A 22,815-nucleotide genomic window follows, 5' to 3' on the forward strand; every position below is an offset into this window, starting at 1 on the left:
GGGCCATTCTTTGCTATCTGGGGGGCATGTCGCTGACATCTATACACGGTTAAATATCGCAGGCCTCGCGAAAAATACGCCACCGTCAGTAGCGCACTCCAACAAACAGGAAACTGGTATGACCGCTGCAGCAGAAACCGGAAGTCAGTGGACTACGGTTCACTTTCACACCGTTAAATTCTTTAACGCGCGGATCTTCACGGCGAGAGTTTGCTCGGAGCCCGAGGAGTCGCGCTCCGCTAACGCGAGGGAGGAGCGCGGGCCCGGCGATGGATGGGGGAAGCGTCATATGGACGGGTAATTAAAATCTGCTCCACATTTGCATAGAGGTGGGCTCAGACCTGCATAAACTGGCTTGACTTATGGGCGCCCGTGGAGCGAGCCGGAATCAGCGCGCGGCTGCACTTCAGCTGGTGCTCGAGAGGCAAACAAATGGCTATGAAATGATTCAGGCATATATTAAGACAGCCGAGGAGGCGGGCAGCAGCTATTTTTTATTCCGCGCACTGCTTTAAACGCCAATAATCAGTGACCACGTACATTTTTATTCATTGAAGAGTCCTCCGTAATGCGCCGGTAAACCCAGCTCTGAATAGAAATTGGACTCTCCCTCCTCCTCCTCCTCCCTCACCCCCCCCCCCACACACACACACAGATGGGAGCAGCGAGGCATCAGAAGCAAATCACCAATTTATTCTGGGCTGTTTTTCTCTTGGCAATAAACTTATTGACATTTCGGCGACAAGGGACATCAATTAGGGGGCCACGGCGCCAATGAACAGCCCTTATTCTTCATCCAGCGCGATTACACCGCCATCACAGCCGCGCTGCGCGATCAATACTTTATGATGGAGACTCCCCCCGCCGCCACAATGCTTTGTCGGGGCCGTTATACAACAAACCCCTTTGACATGCCGAATACATCGCGCCGAGTTTTCCTGCCCCCCCCCCCCCCCCCCCCCCCAGAGCTTCACATCAACCGCAGCATAAAGGCCCTGAAAGGAAGCGCACTATGTGCCCTGCTAAAGATGCTGTTTGGTCTGCACTGTGGTCTTCTGCAGCATTCCCAAGTCAGCGTTTGTTTTTCTGCAGCTTCCCCCCCACCCCCATCCCTTTTCTCCCCAATTGTACCCGGCCAATTACCCCGCTCTTCCCAGCCGTCCCGGCGGTCGCTGCTCCACCTCCTCTGCAGATCCGGGGAGGGCTGCCTCCTCCGGTACGTGTGGAGTCGCCAGCCGCTTCTTTTCACCTGACAAGTGAGGAGGTTCGCCAGGGGGACGTAGCGCGTGGGAGGATCACGCCATTCCCCCCAGTCCCCCCCCCCTCCCCCGAACAGGTGCCCCAACCGACCAGAGGAGGCGCTAGTGCAGCGACCAGGACGCATACCCACATCCGGCTTCCCACACGGCCAACTGATACCATACAATTCCCAGACGGCAGACACCTCTGGGGCTAATCCGGGGCACTTTGGGTACTTACGGCTCAGTTACGGCACTGGCAAGTGTTGTGTGGGCCAGACATGGCCCAAATGTAACGAATCAGGCTTGACTTGGGTTGCAGCACATATTATGTGGGCCAGATGTGGGGCCATATAAGGTGGACCTGTGGCTGATTTGAGGCGGCCACACTCACCCCCGAGTCAACGCCGTCATTCAAGGCCGTAAGAGAAGTGCAGATGTGGGCCACGTTTGGGCCAAAGATTCTTTGCTATCCGGGTTGCGTCTGTAGGGACACCCAACCAAGCGGGAGGTAACAGGGGGATTTGAACTGGCGAGCCCCGTGTCGGTAGGCAACGGGCTGGACCGCTACACGACCTGGACGCCCGTCTCTCTGCGTCTTTACATAGCCGACCTTTCTCTCGCCTCGGTTTTTCCTCTGTGTCCGTGTACAGCGCCAGTTTAGTCCGGACCCAAGTCTTAAAACATGAGCACACTCTTCCAAGACAGAGTGCTGATTTTGTGCGTTATTGCCCTTTAATGACGCGTCCACGTGCAGTTCGCCAAATTCCTCTGAAAGTTGACCCTCCGCACCAAGTGTTCTCCGTGCAGCCCCTCAGACGCCGCTGGTTTGAAGGCTGATTCATGTGCCGGTACTGAGCAGAGAGTACCGGCTGAGGTGTGCTGCTGAGGAGACGAGGCAGATAAGAGGAGGAGGAAGATTGACAGAGATGAAAGTGGAAAGAAAGTTGGGAAAGGGTCAGGACGAAGAGAATGAGAGACTAGGAAAGGGTAAGGACACAGACACACAGGGACAGATTGAAATCCTGTTGAGCGCTGCTTTCTTCTGTGCACACACACACCCATAGATAGCTACACACACACACACACACACACACACACACACACAGATACACACACATGCATGCACACGAGATAGATACACATACACGCGCGCACACATGCATGCACACATAGATATAACCATGCACACACACACACACATGCATGCACAAATACACACACACACGCGCACACCCATACATGTATGATCACATAGATAGATACACACGCGCACATGCACACATAGATATACAGATAGATTGACACACAAATACATGCACAAACACACACATACACGCACACATATAGATAGATACACGTGCACACACACATATACACACACCCGCTCACACACACATGCACAGGTAGACACAAACATGCACACCCACACACGCATGCATAGAGATACACACACACACACACACACACACACACACACACACACACACACACACACACACACACCCTTCCTCTGTGAATTTTGTCAGTGTGAAGGAGGAAGGACCAGAGTGTCCTCTCCCGTGTGTCTCTGAGGAGACAGCCAAGGGAGAGACAGCGGCGCCTCTTCTCCCAGAATGCATCACACACATGGGAGTACTGCAGATGCCAGAACAGGACAGGTGCAGGAGCAGGAGCAGGAGCAGGAGCAGGAGCAGGAGCAGGAGCAGGAGCAGGAGCAGGAGCAGGAGCAGGAGCAGGAGCAGGAGCAGCGCTGGGGGAGAACTCCGCGCTCAGAGCAGCGGAGACCCTCACAGCAGTTACCGGGCTGCAGAGGGACGACCCCGTGTTGACCTTTACCGTCTCGCCCGAGCGGCGACGTGCTCGTCCACGCGTCACTGTCAGCACGTCGGCTCGTTACCCCCCACAAACACGGCGCCGTGCCTGCACGCCACCCCGCTGCGACGACACGAGAGATTTACTCAGCGGCTACGCCTTCACCCGAGAGCCGAACAACGGGCAAGCCTGGCTCGAGGTGCGGCTCCTCCGCCGGGGGGACTCTGTGACGAGCCCGGCCTCGGCCCGTTCGACGGCGCCGCCGACCAGAACGGAGCCATCCGCGCCCCGGCAACGCGAGGAGGCGCTCTCCCGTCACGCGCGGCCCCGGTAACAGCTGCAGCAGTGAGATGTTGGATATCTCGTCCCAGACAGCCAGGTCTTGGGCGGCGGGGCGGGGCCGTTGCTCCCTCTGCGTCAGGAGCTCGCCACGCCGTCAAGCAGCTGGACGTGGACGGAAACGTCCCCCAGTCAGGCCTTCATGGCCCCACTGTATGTTCCCATGCACAACAGTTGTGTTTGTGGAGAGTGTTTGTGTGTTTGTGGAGAGCATGTGTGTGTGTGTGTGTGTGTGTGCGTGCTCAGCCTCACGCGGTGCTAGCTAGGCCTCGTGCTGCTGCCTGCTCAGGTTTTAAAGGGATCTGAACTGCATGAGACATTAACAGTAAAATTCCATCATATATTTGTTCCGAGACCTTGTTGGACTACAACCCCCCCCCCCCCGTCTGAACCGAGGGGAGGTGGGGGAGGATCTTTGTTATGCCACAGCGTCCCGTCCCAGCCACAGTCTCCGAGTCCAACTTATCTCCGGTGCATTTTGCTTGCGCCAAACACAACACAGCTTCGGGCTCTTTTTACAGCAGGCCTGAAAAGCAATTATTGATGGGGGGGGGGGGGGTGTCTGTCTGGTGTGTCCGTGGAGGTGGGGGGGGCACGTTCCCCCTCGATAAGCATTCTCCCCCTCGGCGCCGTCTGGCTTCCTGTAGCTGGGCGGTAACTGCTGACGTCATACGTGTTGAACGCAGTAGGACATGTCTCGAGGCGGCCGTCCTAAGCTGAGGGACGATTTGACCACCAGGTACGCTGTGAACCGCGGGGGGGGCTGTGAGCCACGGGGGGGGGGGCTGTGAGCCACGGGGGGGGCTGTGAGCCACGGGGGGGGGGCTGTGAGCCGCGGGGGGGGGGCGCCCTCCTCTTACTCAGCCCCAGATAGAAGGCGGTGAGGGGTCTGAAAAGGATAAACTGTGATAAATGGGTGGTACCTTTTGGCAAGGCATCAGAGGCTACCTCACTGGTTCTGTCTCGATGGCGTCGAGACAGAAGACCGCTTGGCATCAAGTACTGCAATACAGCCTCGCTTCTCTCTCGCTGTCTGTCTCTCTCTCGCTGTCTGTCTCTCTCTCTCACACTCTCTCTCTCGCTGTCTGTCTCTCTCTCTCTCTCACACTCTCTCTCGCTCACTCACTCTGTCTCGCCGTCTCTCCCTCTCTCACTCAGTCTGTCTGTCTCCCTCTCCCTCGTTTTCTCACTTACTCTCACGCTCTCCGTCGGTCTCTCTCTTGTGCTCTCTCACACCCTCTTTCTCTCACTCTGTCTCGCTGTCTCTCGCTCACTGTCTGTCTGTCTGTCTCACACACTCACTCTCTCTCTGCCTGTCTCTTTCACTCTCTCTCTCGCTCTCTGTCTGTCTGTCTGTCTCTGTCTCTCCCTGTCTGTCTGTCAGTCTGTCTGTGTCAGTCTGTCTGTCTGTCTGTCTGTCTGTCTGTCTGTCTGTCTGTCTGTCTGTCTGTGTCGGTGTCTGTCTGTCTGTCTGTCTGTCTGTCTGTCTGTCTGTCTGTCTGTCTGTGTCTGCGGGTCGTGTACTCCTCGGCGGGTGCTGGGGGCAGGCTCCATTACTCAGCTCTTTAGGCGTGATTAATGAGCGTGTCCTTCATGGTGAGCGGGAGGAATGATCAAACTATTATTTGTGTTCTGCCGTCATCTCCTTCGGTATGCCGCGAGAGCTCCCCCCGACTACCGACACCACACTGGATGCCAATGTTATTAATTATGGAGAAATCAGTGAGCCTCCGAAGCCAGGAACACAGGAAATGGGATGTGCTTGGGAAGACAAAAAAATGGAAGTGTTTTTTTGAACTGGATCACAAACACCGGGGAGCCGAGACCAAAAATAACACGAGGAGAACGACGACTCGTGTAAGGGCAGGGTTTGAGTTGTGTCATGTGACTGACTGAAACTCGCCACGCTGCAGCACCGCCCGACGTCCCGCTGGGGAGAGGTCTGCAGCACCGCCCGACGTCCCGCTGGGGAGAGGTCTGCAGCACCGCCCGACGTCCCGCTGGGGAAAGGTCTGCAGCACCGCCCGACGTCCCGCTGGGGAGAGGTCTGCAGCACCGCCCGACGTCCCGCTGGGGAAAGGTCTGCAGCACCGCCCGACGTCCCGCTGGGGAAAGGTCTGCAGCACCGCCCGACGTCCCGCTGGGGAAAGGTCTGCAGCACCGCCCGACGTCCCGCTGGGGAGAGGTCTGCAGCACCGCCCGACGTCCCGCTGGGGAGAGGTCTGCAGCACCGCCCGACGTCCCGCTGGGGAGAGGTCTGCAGCACCGCCCGACGTCCCGCTGGGGAGAGGTCTGCAGCACCGCCCGACGTCCCGCTGGGGAGAGGTCTGCAGCACCGCCCGACGTCCCGCTGGGGAGAGGTCTGCAGCACCGCCCGACGTCCCTCTGGGGAGAGGTCTGCAGCACCGCCCGACGTCCCGCTGGGGAGAAGTCTGCAGCACCGCCCGAGGCTGACGTCTCTGTGGCCTCCCGCACTCGCCACAAACCCTCCTGATTTACACTCCTCCAGTCTGCTGAGGAGTCAGCACTTCTCTGCTGAGCTCAAGCACAGCCCACACACACACACTGCCCCCCCCACACACACACATATACACACACACACACTGCCCCCCCACACACACACATATACACACACACACACTGCCCCCCCCACACACACACATATACACACACACACACACACTGCCCCCCCACACACACACACATATACACACACACACACACACTGCCCCCCCCCACACACACACATATACACACACACACACTGCCCCCCACACACACACACATATACACACACACACATACACACACACACACACACTGCCCCCCCCCACACACACACATATACACACACACACACACTGCCCCCCACACACACACACATATACACACACACACACTGCCCCCCCCACACACACATATACACACACACACACTGCCCCCCCACACACACACACATATACACACACACACTGCCCCCCCCACACACACACACATATACACACACACACACTGCCCCCCCCACACACACACATATATACACACACACACAGCCCCCCCAGACACACACATATACACACACACACAGCCCCCCCCACACACACACATATACACACACACACACACACACAGCCCCCCCCCACACACACACATACACATACACACACACACACACACACACACACAGCCCCACCCCCCACACACATGCTCCCCTGAGGGGAGTGTGTGTCAGTTCGGGTGCAGCAGTGCCTTTACCCCCACATCAACAGTGGGCCGTGTGGTGGAACCCGCCGCCTGTGTAGTGTAAAACACACTTCCAGATAGAGGCGGTCAGTCTCCTCTTCCTCTTCCTCTTCCTCCTGAGGGGGCACATGAGGTCTGGATACGGACCTGCGTTCCCCCCCATGTTTTCATTTTTACTCATTTCACTGAACTTCCTCGGCCGGGCCTTCAGAACAAGAATTGCGGCGGCTCGGCTCTGCATAATTAGCGTCGTAATGAATACACAGGAAATGATGACCCGTGACTGGGCGTGAGTTCCTGTGGAAGGAGGGGCCGCCAGCCTTCATCAGCGGCGGAGGATGTGATGGATAAAGCTCGCTCTGACACCGCACAAGCAGCTCTATTTGGGCTTAATATCCTAAATTTGCTCGGAACAAATGAAGATGTGGTGCGGGTGAGATAATTCCACTTGTTTCCAAGGCAACTCGGATGGAAATGTGCATTCTGCCGAGTCAAGTAACCCCCGGAAACGTCTAGATGGCTCTGGATGATGGAAATAAAGACTCGCTCGTCTAAAAAGAGCGAGAGAGACACGCGAAGCTGCACGGTGTGACTACCTCTCCGCCGCCGTCACACCGTGGACTCGTTTGTGGAAGAAAAGGGAGGCTTTTAATGCACGATACCCAGTCTCCCCCACGGTGGGGTGAGGAAGAGCGGTGGGTGTGCGCTCGGTGTCGTCTCTGCACCTAAACACCATCGTGTGTATTTATGAGCCGAGACCTGGCTCCCGTTCTCCCGCCTCTTCATCACGGTGTTAATTTCGTCTTCCATCCTCATCATCTCGTTAATAATGCAACACAGGCCATGATGATGATGATGATGATGATGATGATGATGATGATGATGGCACCACGGGCCGGGCTAATACACGAGGGGGAGGTTTACTGACAGCACACAGTGACATGGCTCTGAAGCCTCCTGACCCCCGGCGGAGCTGCAGACGGCGTGTGACGCACCAGTCTCCACACCGAGCAGCCACGGACACCACCCGTCAGCCTCATCACAGGACGGAGAGGTGTGGGTGGGCTGTGTGTGTCTGTGTGTGTGTGTGTGTGTGTGTGTGGGGGGGGTCTACATGCACATTTTCTGAGTTTGTAGGTGTTTCTGTGTATCTACCATGCATGTTTTGTGTGTATGTGTGTCTGTCTCTACACATAACAATCTTTGTGTGTGTGTCTAATTGTGCACTGTGTATATCAGTGTGTGTGTGTCTAATTGTGCACTCTCTAGATGAGTGTGTGTGTCTATTTGTGCACGCTATATCAGTGTTCGTGTGTGTGTGTCCATTTGTGTATGTGTGATCATGTGTGTGTGTCACTTGTGCACTCTATATTAGTGTGTGTGTGTGTATTTGTGCACACTATGTGCGTGTGTCTATTTGTGCACTCTCTATGTGTGCGCGTGTGTGTATTTCTACACTCTATATGAGAGTGTGTGTCTATTTCTACACTATATCAGTGCTTGTGTGTGTTTATGTGTGTCAACCTGTATTTACATGTGTGTTATTGCCTATGTATGAGCAGACTGAAATAAACAGGGTGTGGGGAATTTGTGCGTATGTGTGTGAGTGCACATGTACACATAAACAATCTACGTGTGTATGTGTGTGTGTGTGTGTGTGTGCTTGTGTGTGTGTGTGTGTGTGTGGATTCCTGCTGGGGGGATACACCCAGGACCAGACTAATGAGTCCCAGGTGGGCCGGGAGCGCCTCACCTTGGCATAGTAAAGAAACACACATATGTACTGATGAGATCTGCGCTCCTGCAGAGCTGCTGGCCAGACTGGTCCCACTCACTGTGTAAACCAGTGTGTGGCGCGGCGCAGCGCTCCCCGGAGGCCGGTGTGGGACATGCATTCAGTACATGACAGGCCCCTCCTTGGCAGTGAGCATCAGCGCCGCTGTTTGTTTCATTAGCATCTTCCAACTAGAAGTTGTGACTGGAAGAAGAAGAGGAAGAGGAGGAGGAGGAGGAGGAGGAGGAGGAGGAAGAACAGGAAACTGGGTCTGCTCGGAGTTCTGCTGGGTTGAGTCGGGCATGTTTGTTTTCCCCACACGGAGCGGGGCAGTTGTGAGTCATTTCTGTTGTCTGATGTTGCTGCACACGTGTACACCATCATCAGCACACACACAGCATCACGTTATGGTTTCCTCTTTTAGCACATGCTTTCCTGCAAAGCCGCTCACGCTGTCTGCAACAACACAACACAACACGATGTCTGCAACAACACAACACAACACGCTGTCTGCAACAACACAACACGCCGTCTGCAACAACACAACATGCCGTCTACAACAACACAACACGCCGTCTGCAACAACACAACACGCCGTCTGCAACAACACAACACGCTGTCTGCAACAACACAACACGCCGTCTACAAGAACACAACACACTGTTGGCAAAAACACAACAGGCCATTTACAACAACACAACACGCTGTCTACAACAACACAACACACCGTCTACAACAACACAACACGTCGTCTACAACAACACAACACGCCGTCTACAACAACACAACGTTGGCAAAAACACAACACGCCGTCTACAACAACACAACACGCTGTCTACAACAACACAACACACCGTCTACAACAACACAACACGCCGTCTCCAAGAACACAACACGCTCTCTACAACAACACAACATGCCGTCTACAACAACACAACACGCCGTCTACAACACAACATGCCGTCTCCAAGAACACAACACGCTGTCTACAACAACACAACATGCTGTCTACAACAACACAACACACCGTCTACAACAACACAACACGCCGTCTCAAAGAACACAACACGCCGTCTACAACAACACAACACACCGTCTACAACAACACAACACACCGTCTACAACAATGCAACACGCTGTCTACAACAACATGTTGTTTACAACAACACAACACAACACACTGTCTACAACAACACAACATAACACGTTGTCTACAACAACACAACACCAGGGCTGCAACCACAAACCTCAAAGCTGCGATGCAAGCATAATTTCACCACGTCTATATATGATGCATGCACACATGCACGCACCACCTCCACACACACATACACACGCACCCTTTCACCCACACACATATATACACACACACACACCCCTTCATGCACACACATATATAAACACACACACACACACACATATAAACACACACACACACACACACACATATATACACACACACACATATACACAGACATGCACACACACACACACACAAACACACATGCACACACACACACGCACACACATAAATTCACAAAGCAGACACTACAGGCACATAAGCGCATTAAAAAAACACACACATACACATGCAGATATACTCACACGTACACTTATGCACACACACGCACACAAACCCCCACACCGAAACACACAAATGGGAACATGAACATAGGAGGGAAAACACACACAGATGCAAGACACCCACACGTGTCTGGCTTGCCAATATCAAATCTGTCGCTCCCCCAGGAGGCGCCTCCTGCTTAATGACTGTTGTCACTGGCAGCTGGTGTTTAATAGCAGCCTCCGCCTCCCGGTGCACCGCCCCTCCTCTACTGTCTTTAATTATAGCCCGCTCTAATGGCCGATCATGGAACTACTCTAACTACAGTAGTTAGCACAGAAACGGTTTTCCGGGTGGGGGGGGGGGGGGGGGGGCTGCGTTTCCTCTGATGGTCATCTCAGTAGCAGCTGCACATCATCACTTTCTTCCTCCTCTGGCGGTCCCCGGGCTCGCTGCTTTTCTGGGAGAGCACAACAGTAATTGTTCCACTGGGGGTTTGGTTAGGTGGAATTTATTACTCTCAGCCTCCGAGACTGAACAGCCCATCGCCAGTCGGGGGGGGGGGGGGGCAGAAGAAAAAAATGTTTTGCGTCACTGGGGGAAATAGCCAAGTTTGCCCTTGCCCTTATCAAACTTGTCATTCTGAGTTGGAGGGTGAGGCTTGGGTCGTGAGCCAAATTCAGAGCTCGTGGGCCATATTCAGAGCTCGTGAGCCACATTCAGAACTCGTGAGCCATATTCAGAACTCGTGAGCCACATTCAGAGCTCGTGAGCCACATTCAGAGGTCGTGAGCCATATTCACAACTCGTGAGCCACATTCAGAGCTCGTGAGCCACATTCAGAGATCGAGAGCCATATTCAGATCTGCCCCCGCCGTCCCTCACCATGCATATTCACCTCTGTACTGGAATGATGCTGCACCTTTTATCGTTCCATTTCATTTTCAACTCCCTGCATATTTGTTTAGAAACGGTTCTTTTTTTAAAATTTTTGGACCGTTTTCCCCCTTTTTCTCCCCAATTGTACCCAGCCAATTACCCCACTCTTCCGAGCCGTCCCGGTCGCTGCTTCACCCCTCTGCCGATCCGGGGAGGGCTGCAGACTACCACATGCCTCTTCTGATACATGTGGAGTCACCAGCCGCTTCTTTTCACCTGACAGTGAGGAGTTTTGCCAGGGGGACTTAGCGCATGGGAGGATCACACTATTCCCTCCCAGCCCCCCCCCCCCGAACAGGTGCCCTGACCGACCAGAGGAGGCGCTAGTGCAGCGACCAGAACACAAACCCACATCCGGCTTCCCACCCGCAGACACGGCCAACTGTGCCTGTAGGGATGCCCGACCAAGCCGGAGGTGACACTGGGATTTGAACCGGCGAGCCCCGTGTTGGTAGGCAACGGAAGAGACTGCTATGCTACCCGGACGCCCCTTTGTTAACGGTTCTTTTGCCAGAGCGCAGGGGTGGATGTGATGAGAAACTGAAGTTGCGATGTATAAACCGCAGGTTGCTCCTGACCAATCATCACTCTCAGCAGACTTCCCTAATGGGGACTCGTCTGCCGTTATTGATTCAACCCCATTTGTTGGACACGGAAGAATGGACAATTGGAGACAATTAAGGAGCAACACAAGGCATCGTCAATAAATAGTGTGGGTGATGACCGCAGAGATGCCTTCTGTCAGCTCGCCACCAAACGCATTTAGGCCTTTCTGAAAGCTCTACGTCATCCCATGACAGAGTCATCAGGTTCACTTTGCGCTGGGCTTTCTGGGTAATCTGATGATCTGACGCATTTAACTACAAAGGAAATACCACAGATGTTTAATGGCGAGGTTGTGGTACGATGCCGACCTAATGAACCATCATATGCTATATTAGCTGGCAGTGAAGGGAACGCGCCATTCCCAAGTTTTCTCATCAAAGAGTGCCACGAAACCCCCTCGTGTCTCTGCAAAGACCCTGCCCTACATTTCTAGGCCTCTGACAGCCACTCCTATCTCTTGCTCTTCTTTTTCATCTATCGGATTGCCTTTCATTTTCCTGCCCTTCTCAACCCGCCTCTCACTTCCACTGCGCTCTCTCTCTCTCTCTCTCTTGCTCCTTTCCCAAGCACTTGTTTACTCTCTACCTCCTCCACCGTCTTACCCTTATATATCTCCCGTTGGCTCCCTCTTTCTTGAACGTCCCCAACTATCTTCTCTTTTATATCCCCTGCTGCAATGCCAACTCAATAAACGAGAGATTTTTTTCTGAAAGAGTAAATTGTACCTCTTCTTTTGTATTTATGCCATCTCTCTCGCTCTCCATCTATTGCTCTCAATCTCTCCAACTCTCTCTCTCCATCTATCCATCTATCTATCTATCTATCTATTGCTCTCAATCTCTCCAACTCTCTCTCTCCATCCATCTATCTATCTATCTATCTATCTATCTATCTATCTATCTATCTATCTATCTGTCTATCTGTCTGTCTGTCTGTCTATCTATCTATCTATCTATCTATCTATCTATCGCTCTCCATCTTTCTATCTATGTATCTATCTATCTATCTATTGCTCTCAATCTCTCCAACTCTCTCTCTCCATCTATCTATCTATCTATCTATCTATCTATCTATCTATCTATCTATCTATCTATCTATCTATCTATTGCTCTCAATCTCTCCAACTCTCTCTCTCCATCTATCCATCTATCTATCTATCTATCTTTCTATCTATGTATCTATCTATCTATCTGGCACAAAGACCTACATGGAGCCAGTTACAGGAGAACAGTAGGGGTGGGAGTCACAGAGATCATCATGATATGATCATCGTTATCATCATGATAGCGATGGTATCATGATACGTTGCCCATGATCACGATGGTATCACGATACGTTGCCCACGGTAACGATGGTACCACGATACGTTGCCCACGGTAACGATGGTATCACGATAAGTTGCCCATGGTAACGATGGTATCACGATGCATTGCCCATGGTAACGATGGTATAAGATAGGTTGCCCATGGTAACGATGGTATCATGATACAGCTATTCTTCAGTACTCGATGTATTGCCAGACAATCATCTACGGTACATCATGATATCTGTGTAACCGAAGAAGAAAAAAATACCCCTAAAAAGGCACAAAGCAGGAATTCTGCATTTATTCCCTGCATTGTGGCGTCAGTTTCACAGGATTTGACAACTGAGATGAAACAACGTCCAACAAAGTGCACAGAGTCTTGGCTTAGTGCCTCTTTATCGCACACACATGCTGACCACAACTTGTCTACGTGTGCCATCGTTCAAATGTGAAATACACTTCCCTGGCTATTTGTTTCCTCCGTAGCTGTTGTTTGAGCTTGACTTGTCACTGAAGTTAGGATGTACTGCGGCATTGGCATTTTGTCCCACCCCCAGAGACGAGGCACGGCGTGTCTGTCTCTGCATCCCTGCACAATGTTGTCTGGGTCTGCACGTCCCCGTCTCACATAGGCTATGAATGCAAACTCAAACAGGACAGAAGGTGTTTGTTTCGTTCCTAGTGTCGCACATCGGACAAGGTGAGGACAGCAGAGTCGTGTGTGATGTTGAGAGAGAAGAGGCAGGTTCGCTCTATTTCTTCTTCTTCTCTTTTTTTTTTGCCCTCCGTTTGTGCGGTGGATGAATTGTGGTGTTACGGTTTCACGAGGTGACGCCCTTCCCGCAGGCCGGCGTGGGGCTGGGGATGAGCTCGGAGGGTGCTGGGTGTTATTTTTGAACGGGGTGTCATGACAGTGTGTGAAGGAGGAGAGGACGCCTTTGATTGTGGAGTGATTTCATTTCTAGACCTGGTTTGATGTCCTTAAAAGCGGTTACATCAGCCATCAGTGGCAGCGCTTTACATGCAGACAGACTTTTCCCTCACTCCCCCCCCCCCTCTCTCTCTCTTTCTGTCTCCCTCTCTCTCCCATCACACAACCAAACACACACACACACACACAGTAGAGAGCCCCTTTTCATTTTTACTGGCTTTGAAGATAAGAGCATCGTCATAAATCTCTCTATTTCCCACAGTGCCCCGCAACTGCCGCCGTGGGCTATGCGTTACAAATTGTGCTCGCTAACTCGCTCGCTCACTCACACTCGCTCACTCACACTCACTCACTCGCACTTGCTCACTCGCTCACTCACACTAGCTCGCTCGTTCACTCACTCACTCACTCGCTCACACTAGTTCACTCGCTCACTCACACTAGCTCGCTCGTTCACTCGCTCACTCACTCGCTCACACTAGCTCACTTGCTCACTCGCTCACTCACACTAGCTCACTCGCACTTCCTCACTCGCTCACTCACACTAGCTCGCTCGTTCACTCACTCACTCGCTCACACTCTCACTCACTTGTTCACACTCACTCACTCCCTCGTTCACTCACTTGCTCACTCACTCTTGCTCGCTTGCTCACTCACACTCACTCGTTCACACTCACTCACTCACTCACTCACTCATGGATGACCCGAGAGGAATGCTGTTAGTCTGTGATACACATTCAAAATTCCTCAGAATAATAATCTATTTTCTGTCTGTGTGTCTGCCTGTCTGTGTGTCTGCCTGTCTGTGTGTCTGCCTGTCTGTGTGTCTGCCTGCCTGTGTGTCTGCCTGTCTGTGTGTCTGCCTGTCTGTGTGTCTGTCTGCCTGTCTGTGTGTCTGCCTGTCTGTGTGTCTGTCTGCCTGTCTGTGTGTCTGCCTGTCTGTGTGTCTGCCTGTCTGCGTGTCTGCCTGTCTGTGTGTCTGCCTGTCTGTGTGTCTGCCTGTCTGTGTGTCTGTCTGCCTGTCTGTGTGTCTGCCTGTCTGTGTGTCTGTCTGCCTGTCTGTGTGTCTGCCTGTCTGTGTGTCTGCCTGTCTGTGTGTCTGCCTGTCTGCGTGTCTGCCTGTCTGTGTGTCTGCCTGTCTGTGTGTCTGCCTGTCTGTGTGTCTGTCTGCCTGTCTGTGTGTCTGCCTGTCTGTGTGTCTGTCTGCCTGTCTGTGTGTCTGTCTGCCTGTCTGTGTGTCTGCCTGTCTGTGTGTCTGTCTGCCTGTCTGTGTGTATGTCTGCCTGTCTGTGTGTCTGCCTGCCTGTCTGTGTGTATGTTTGTCCTTGGGGTTTTCTCGACATCCGTTCATCCGATCGGCTTCACACTTGGCGGGTGTGCCCGTGGGTCTGGACGGTTTCAGGTGTGCTACAAAGAAAGGCCCTGAATGACGGCGGTTCTTGTTTTACCCTCTAACAGGATCATCAGCCGGGCTCATGTCAGTTCTCCAGGATGCCCAGTCCCATCAACAAGTCCCCCCCCCCCAATCACCCCAGTCCCACCCCACCATCAACCCAACAAAGAAGCTTTCTCAACCTTCACCGATAAAGTTCTCTTCGACTTTTTGTAGGTCAGGTGAAGTTCTTTACTCGTTTATTTGAGGCAGATAATTGCCCTTCATCAAAGCCGTCTTTTTTTCCAAGGTGCTCGCAGAAGACTATTGCCCTAATTAAGACCGCAGCACCAGTACAGTGGGAGCTGTCATCCCGGGGTGTGACTGCAGACCGCCCGAATTCCTAATTGCCCCTGTTTCGATACTCTGACTCATACGCTCCTTTCACCTCTCTCCCTCTCTCCCTCCTCCTCCTCCTCCTCCCCGCTTGTCCTCTTTTCATTAACACTCAGTGGTGCTTCCTGCCCGAGTTTCTCCCGGACGACTGGTCGAACGCACCGCACTGGACAAACAAACTCCAAATTGGCCCGCCTCCATTGACTTTGCCCCGGAGTGGTCAAACGGTCTGTGTGCCCAGCTAATTGCTCTTTGACACCAGGGGGGCATGAGTTGGACTCCAGTCTAAACAGAGCTTTAAGGGCTGCAACTTAAGTTCTTTCTTCCTCGGCTCTTGCCTCCAGCTGCTGCGATCAATGCTAATTGGAAATTCGATCTGTGCCCGTGCCGACCCTCCCAGTTCATCCTCCTCTGGCACTATTTCGCCCTAATTGGCATCTCTCTCTCTCTCTCTCCCTCTCTCTCCCTCTCTCACGTTTGCTTTCTTTTCATCTCATATCAGACTTTGCTCATTTTTAATCTCGCAGCGGGAGCCCTCCCGCTCAGGTTGTAATGACCGAGGATATGAAAACAGAATGCATCTTTGGGGGGGAGTGGGCCGGGGTGCGGTGAGTGGGAGGGAGGGGGAGGGGGGTTTAAAGGCCAACCTGGGAGCGCTTCACAGTGTTGTAACGTTGCCATCCCTGGTTTGTTGCCGCGAGAGTCGGGCAGCAATGCGGCGCCCTGCTGGGTGGGATGATTTCACCCTCTCAGCGCTCGCATTTACCGGCCATATCCTCCATTTCACTATCATCCCCGCTTCCCAGACGACCCGTAGTCCTCGCTAAGCCCCCTGCTCAATCCCCCCCCCCATCCCCCCTACCTCAACCACCATATTCCACATTTGCCTGCACAAAATCAATAACGACAACACTAGAATACAATTTCTCTGCTCTGCGGGGGGAGCGGCATACAACCGTCCACCGTCATGGCCCCATTGCATTGTAAGTTTCCCTTTTCCTCAGGAGAGTCGAGGGGGGGAAAAAGAGGAATTAAATCTGATTTCATGCCTTCCAAAGACCCGTGGCAATTTCAGCCACCAATTACTGCTCACTTGGTTACCCGTGGGCAGAGAGGGGCTCTGAGCTGACCGCTATGCTAACCAGGCTGTCCAATCTGCATAATCTTCTCTCAGCCACAATCACAGAGTAATCACAGTGATTATAGGACTCTTTCTATGGCTTTTGTTTCTTCGCCACTGTTTAATTACACTCTCCTGTGAATGGGCCCCAAATGTCATTTTAATAAGCCCACGGTTCTGGCTCACTTCAGAGCTCCTCCATTAGCAAGCGAGGCACTCTCGTACGCAATGCTGAACTCCTTGTTGATTTGCGACCCGATGCGGTTTGAGTAACGCCTCGCTTGCCCTGTTTGATCCGACCCCCCCATCTCCCCCGTGATCTCAAGGATACCGCCTCCCCAGGTGGTCCGTTTCCGTGCTTTGTTTTCTTCCAGTCCCCTTTTTCGACCCGCTGAAGGTTAATCCCTGAAGTTCTGGCAGCCATGCTTTTCTCCACACGCAGAAGCAGAAGAAAGGAGGCCAGACGGAGCGAGCGATGGGCAGACGTGTGATGTCTCACACATGGCCGGGTGAAGGACAGGCTCAGTGAGAATTGAGGAGGATTCAGATGCCCACGGAATAAGAAAAAGTGTTAACCCCCCCCCACCACCACCACCTTCTTCAGCCCCCGCCACCTAGGTTGTTCTTCGGACAGACAGACTTGAGGATGAGACAGATTCTGTTCTGTCTGCCTCGTTGTCTCTCAGTACCTCTTACTGGGCCACCCTGAACGGATTGGCCTTTAATGAAACCGGGACAGTTAGCCGTGTCTGCCACAAGTGGAACAAGGTTACTCCTCCTCCCTCTGTCTCAAATCCTCTCTGTCATGCTGAACAGGGACTCTGAAAGCACCGTCGGTGTATTTTTCCCATATAAAGTGTTTTTCACCATCACAAATGGTGGAGAACAAAGTTTAGGGTATTCAAAATCCATCATCCAACCGTCCATTATCCAAGCTGCTCATCCAAAGTTGGGTGGCGGGATGCTGGAGCCTATCCCTGCAGTCACTGGGCAGCAGGCGGGGAGACACCCTGGACAGGCCGCCAGTCCATCCCAGGGCCAACACATTCACACCTAGGGACAATTTAGTGTGGCCGATTCCAAAACCGGAGCACCCGGAGGAAACCCATGCAGACATGGGGAGAACATGCAAACTCCACACGGAGAACGACCTGGGACGACCCCCAAGGTTGGACTACCCCGGGGATCAAACCCAGGACCTTCTTGCTGTGAGGCGACTGCGCTAACCACTGCGCCACTGTGCTGCCCCAAAATGCAACAGTGATAGACAAATTATGGCTATTTATTACATGACCCATTGAGCCATGTCCATTATGCACAAGGGAGTCTGATGAGCAGTATTTCAATGTGAATGACGTTTCTGGGCTCCGGGAGTCACTTTAAAAGGCGGAATTTTCTTCATTTTCAGAAACTTTGCTACGTCGGCAAGGAGCTCACAGCCGGCTCAAAATTGAGAGAAGTGATGCAAACGGTAAATTAGCCCCACCCCACCCCACCCCAGCAAACGCACCCGCCTTAGCACCAGCAATTCCCCGTCGCATTCAACCACCACACTGGAAGGATCACATAATTCCAGCTGAAATGGAGCAGCCTTGTCCAGACCGTCAAGCCTGTTTCGCCCTAATAGCCTAACCAGGTTCCCTGAAGAGCACAATCTGGTCAGCGAGGCCCACTTAAATTCCCACTGAGAAAGAAGAGGAGAGACAGAGAGACAAAGAGAGAGAGAGAGAGAGAGAGAGAGAGAGAGAGAGAGAGAGAGAGAGAGAGAGAGAGAGAGAGAGAGAGAGAGAGAGAGAGAGAGAGAGGGGGAGAGGACCACAGACCCACTTAAAAAGCCCCTAGGTGAAAATGGGATTTCTGACCTGCTCTGCTGGCGCTGTGCACTCTACAGGCAGATTGGCTGTCAGGTTTCCACTTGGTGAGAGGGGGAAGGATGGGGGAAGATAGGAATGGGAGGCGACTGGATGGATGTGGACCACTAGGAGCTCATTAGCTCAACATTTCATCGAACCCAAAGGCACCCCTCACCTCCATACATCTGTCTTTGTCTGTCTTTTGTTTCTGGGCCATCTCTCTCTCTCTCTCTCTCTCTCTCTCTCTCTCTCTCTCTCTCTCTCTCTGTCATTATTATCATTATTGTTATTTTTCCCTGGTTTGTCACTTTGTCCTCAGACTGTGCCCTTCCTCTCCCTCTCGTCTCTTCTTGCTCTCTCCCTCATTTACACTTCTTTTCTCAAATCTTTCTTGTCATGCTTTCCCCTTCTCTCTCTCTCCATTTATCTCTCTATTTGTCTATCTATCAATCTCTCTCTCCTCCCTCTCTCCGTCTCTGCCCCCCTCTCTTTCTCTCTGGCTGCTCCTGCCTCAGTCTTTGCTCTTTCTTTATCTCACTTTTCTCTTTTAGCTCCCCTCCCTCCCCTCCCTCTTTATCTTTCCCCCTCCCTCTCACCCCCTCCTTCCCTCAGTGCTTCTTTCACTCTCTGTTTTTTGCCCTCTCTGTCACTCTTACCCGCCGTAGATCCCATTAGCTAGATGAGCCTTTTTCCAGTCCTTTTAGTAATCTGGTACTAAGTCAAAGTCACTTACTGGCTTTAAAGGAAAATAGAATATAAAAGAAAGAAAAAAAACCCGTCTGCTTTAAGGACATTTGTTATGGCTTTAGGATTGTTAAGAACTGTCATACTGCTGCTTGGGAGATATTTCAGGGTATATTAGAGGGCTCTATAGACCGGGGATGCATATCATTGATTTTAGGTGCAGCGGAGCTGCAAGATGGCTGAAATGGAACACCTCCAGAGAGACGACATGGACTCACACACACACACACACACACACACACACACACACACACACACGCTCGCACACATTACAGGACAGTCATCTACTGTATAGCAGTCTTGCACACACACACACACACACACACACACACTGAGTCCTTTGTCCTTTCTACCTACAAGAGGGAATGGCTTAGCACCAGTGAATCACAATGGGACTTCTGCACGTGGAGCATAACTCAGTAGACTATTACAAGTATGCCACGCATCTTCAAGTGTATCTATGGAGGCACACAAAGAAAAGTGTGACTGGCCCATCTGTGCATGGGAGGAAGATCAGTGGCAAGCCTTTTTTTTTTGTGTGTAAGAGCCAAAGGTTTCTGCACACGGCAAGGCACTATGTCAAGCTATACTATACACCCCCTGTGGACTGTCGCTACCTATCTGTCGACGGCACGTTTTCTCCACTCAAACATATTGTGAAGCTTTTCACCCGAAGTTCTCCCAAGGTGCGCATTTCTGTCTGCTTTGCATATCGCTGGATGAACCGGGGGCTGAGCAGATCGTTTCTGACTGCCGCAGAAAAGTATCTGGGCTTCATAGCAAACACAGGGCGAAGCAAGCCTCTATGAAAACATAGCTGTGCCGAGGGTGCATCCGCCGGGGACACGGAGGCCAAACATTTTCACCGACACAGTAAATATTTGCAGGGGAAAGTTTTGCTTCGTTCCCTCCAACAGTCTGTTTACTTGCTTCCACATTTTTGTCTCTCCCCGTTCTTTTTTTGTTTCTTTCTATCTTCCTCCTCTCATCTATCTATCCGTCTATCCATCTCTATCTGTCCCGCCTGTCAGCCTCTCAAGATGCACTGCCAAACCTGTGCGCTGGTGACAAGTTCGGGTCACCTGATCGGAGGCGGGCGGGGGGAGCAGATCGACCGGGCCGAGTGTGTCATCCGTATGAACGACGCCCCGACCACCCGCGGCTACGCCCGCGACGTGGGCCGCCGCACCTCGCTGCGCGTCATTGCCCACTCCAGCATGCAGAGGGTGCTGCGGAGCCGACACGAGTTGCTCAACGCCAGCCAGGACACGGTGTTCATCTTCTGGGGGCCGAGCAACTACATGCGGCGCGACGGGAAGGGCCTGGTCTACAACAACCTGAGACTGATGAACCAGGTGCTACCCAGACTCAAGGTCTACATCATCTCCTGGCAGAAAATGTTGCAGTTTGACGAGCTCTTCAAGAAGGAGACCGGCAAGGACAGGTGAGGCAGGCTCTCTCCGGGCGCCAATCCAAATCTCTCTGACAGCCGTGAACGATAGAAATATGAAATTCACTACAAATCTCTTAAGATCTTTTGTCATCCTCAAGAACGCTCCATATGAGGACATTCTGATTGGGACTGTGCTTTGTGCTTATTATGGTGAAGAGCACTGAACACATCCCTACTAGTGTAGACACCAGCGGTGCCAACTAGTAAAACGATGGTGGGTGCTCATCTAAAGACATAAAGGCACAAATGGCTTGTATTTTCCCTAACAATACATTTTAATTAAAATGGGGATTTTTATACATGAATGACTCTTTCACAAGCCAAAGCTCTAGACCAACTTGTCCTCTGTTTTTTTATAACCACCTATGAAAAAAAATGCAGCATAGTTTTGCACGTTACTGATGTTCACCGTGGGCGGCACGGTGCTGCAGTGGTTAGCGCGGTTGCCTCACAGCAAGAAGGTCCTGGATTCGAGGCCCCGGGGTGGTCCAACCTTGGGGGTCGTCCCGGGTCGTCCTCTGTGTGGAGTTTGCGTGTTCTCCCCGTGTCTGTGTGGGTTTCCTCCGGGGGTCCGGTTTCCTCCCACAGTCCAAAGACATGTAGGTCAGGTGAATCGGCCGTACTACCTTGTCCCTAGGTGTGAATGTGTGTGTGTGTGTGTGTGTGTGTGTGTGTGTGTGTGTGTGTGTGTGGGCCCTGTGATGGCCCGGCGGCCTGTCCAGGATGTCTCCCCACCTGCTGCCCAATGACTGCTGGGATAGGCTCCAGCATCCCTGTCACCCTGAGAGCAGGATAAGTGGTTTGGATAATGGATGGATGGATGATGTTCACTGCACCCAAGTAATTAATGAAAGGCGGCGGCGGCGGCGGTCTGACATTTATCAAATCTTTAGGCAAAACTGGGAGATGCAAATAGTTTATAGCTTTGGTTAAATTCACGTATCTGAATCACACCTCACGTGTTCTGCTGATTGTGCCGGTTGGTAATATAGCCAACCTTGTTTCAGGGCTAGCGATGAATGCCCGGCGTAGTGGGGGTGCTCGGCTCCTCAGCAGCCACGGAGCCGGTGTCTGTGGCTGAGGCCCGTGTGCTGATACAGCAGAACAGCCACAGAGCCGGTGTCTGTGGCTGAGACCCGTGTGCTGATACAGCAGAACAGCCACAGAGCCGGTGTCTGTGGCTGAGACCCGTGTGCTGATACAGCAGCTTGGCCACAGCCGAATCCCAGCAGCAGCCTCTCTCCTGTCTTCCTCTAGCTCGCGTCTCCACGTCAACCCCGTCTGGATAAAGTAAACACGCCTGCTGCACCGGGCCGCCTCCTTATCCCCGTGATCGAAACAAACAGTCTGATGACTTTCAGTGACTGTGAGAGGGCTTCGGGGAGCATCTATTTGGCTGCACTACAGACCATTAATAGCAGGCGTGACGGGCGTCCGGATGGCGTGGCGGTCTATTCCGTTGCCTACCAACACGGGGGATCGCCGGTTTGAATCCCCGTGTTACACCTGGCTTGGTCGGGCGTCCCTACTGACACAATTGGCCGTGCCTGCGGGTGGGAAACCAGATGTGGGTGTGTGTTCTGGTCGCTGCACTAGCAGGTCAGGATGCTTGTTCGGGGGGGGAGGGGGATCTGAGGGGGAATAGCGTGATCCTCCCACGCGCTCCGTCCCCCTGGTGAAACTCCTCACTGTCGGGTGAAAAGAGGCGGCTGGCGACTCCACATGTATGGGAGGAGGCATGTGGTAGTCTGCAGCCCCCCCCCCCCACCGGATCGGCAGAGGGGGTGGAGCAGCAACCGGTACGGCTCGGGAGAGTGGGGTAATTGCCAAGAGCAATTGGGGAGAAAGGGGGGGGGTCCAAAAAGAAAAATAAATAATAGCAGGTATGAAGCAACACTGACGCTCCCAGAGGGAAGTGCAGATGGATTCGTCAGCCGACCCGCTACTTCCTTCTTCAGGCCTTACAATTTCTGTCGCGCTTGCTTTTCGGTCCGGCCGCACGGGGCGATGATTAAACTTCACATACATTCGAATTAAAATACGTTTTATCACTAAGAAGAAAATGTACTCGTCAGCGCCTTTCTTTCTTTCACTCGGAGAAGCCCATTTCCACTCGACTCCT

At 52.6% G+C, this 22,815-nt stretch overlaps 1 protein-coding gene across 1 annotated transcript in view; it reads left to right on the forward strand.

Moving 5' to 3' along the window:
- Window positions 1-22,815, forward strand: part of st6galnac5a (ST6 (alpha-N-acetyl-neuraminyl-2,3-beta-galactosyl-1,3)-N-acetylgalactosaminide alpha-2,6-sialyltransferase 5a) — a 54,309-nt gene that overhangs the window by 2,467 nt on the left and 29,027 nt on the right. The window contains exon 3 of the mRNA XM_056293782.1: window positions 20,272-20,684. Coding sequence (XP_056149757.1) covers window positions 20,272-20,684 — 413 coding nt within the window. The remainder of the gene's footprint in view (window positions 1-20,271; window positions 20,685-22,815) is intronic.

The sequence above is a fragment of the Lampris incognitus genome, chromosome 14 (assembly GCF_029633865.1).
Source record: "Lampris incognitus isolate fLamInc1 chromosome 14, fLamInc1.hap2, whole genome shotgun sequence".
Lineage (NCBI taxonomy): Eukaryota > Metazoa > Chordata > Actinopteri > Lampriformes > Lampridae > Lampris > Lampris incognitus.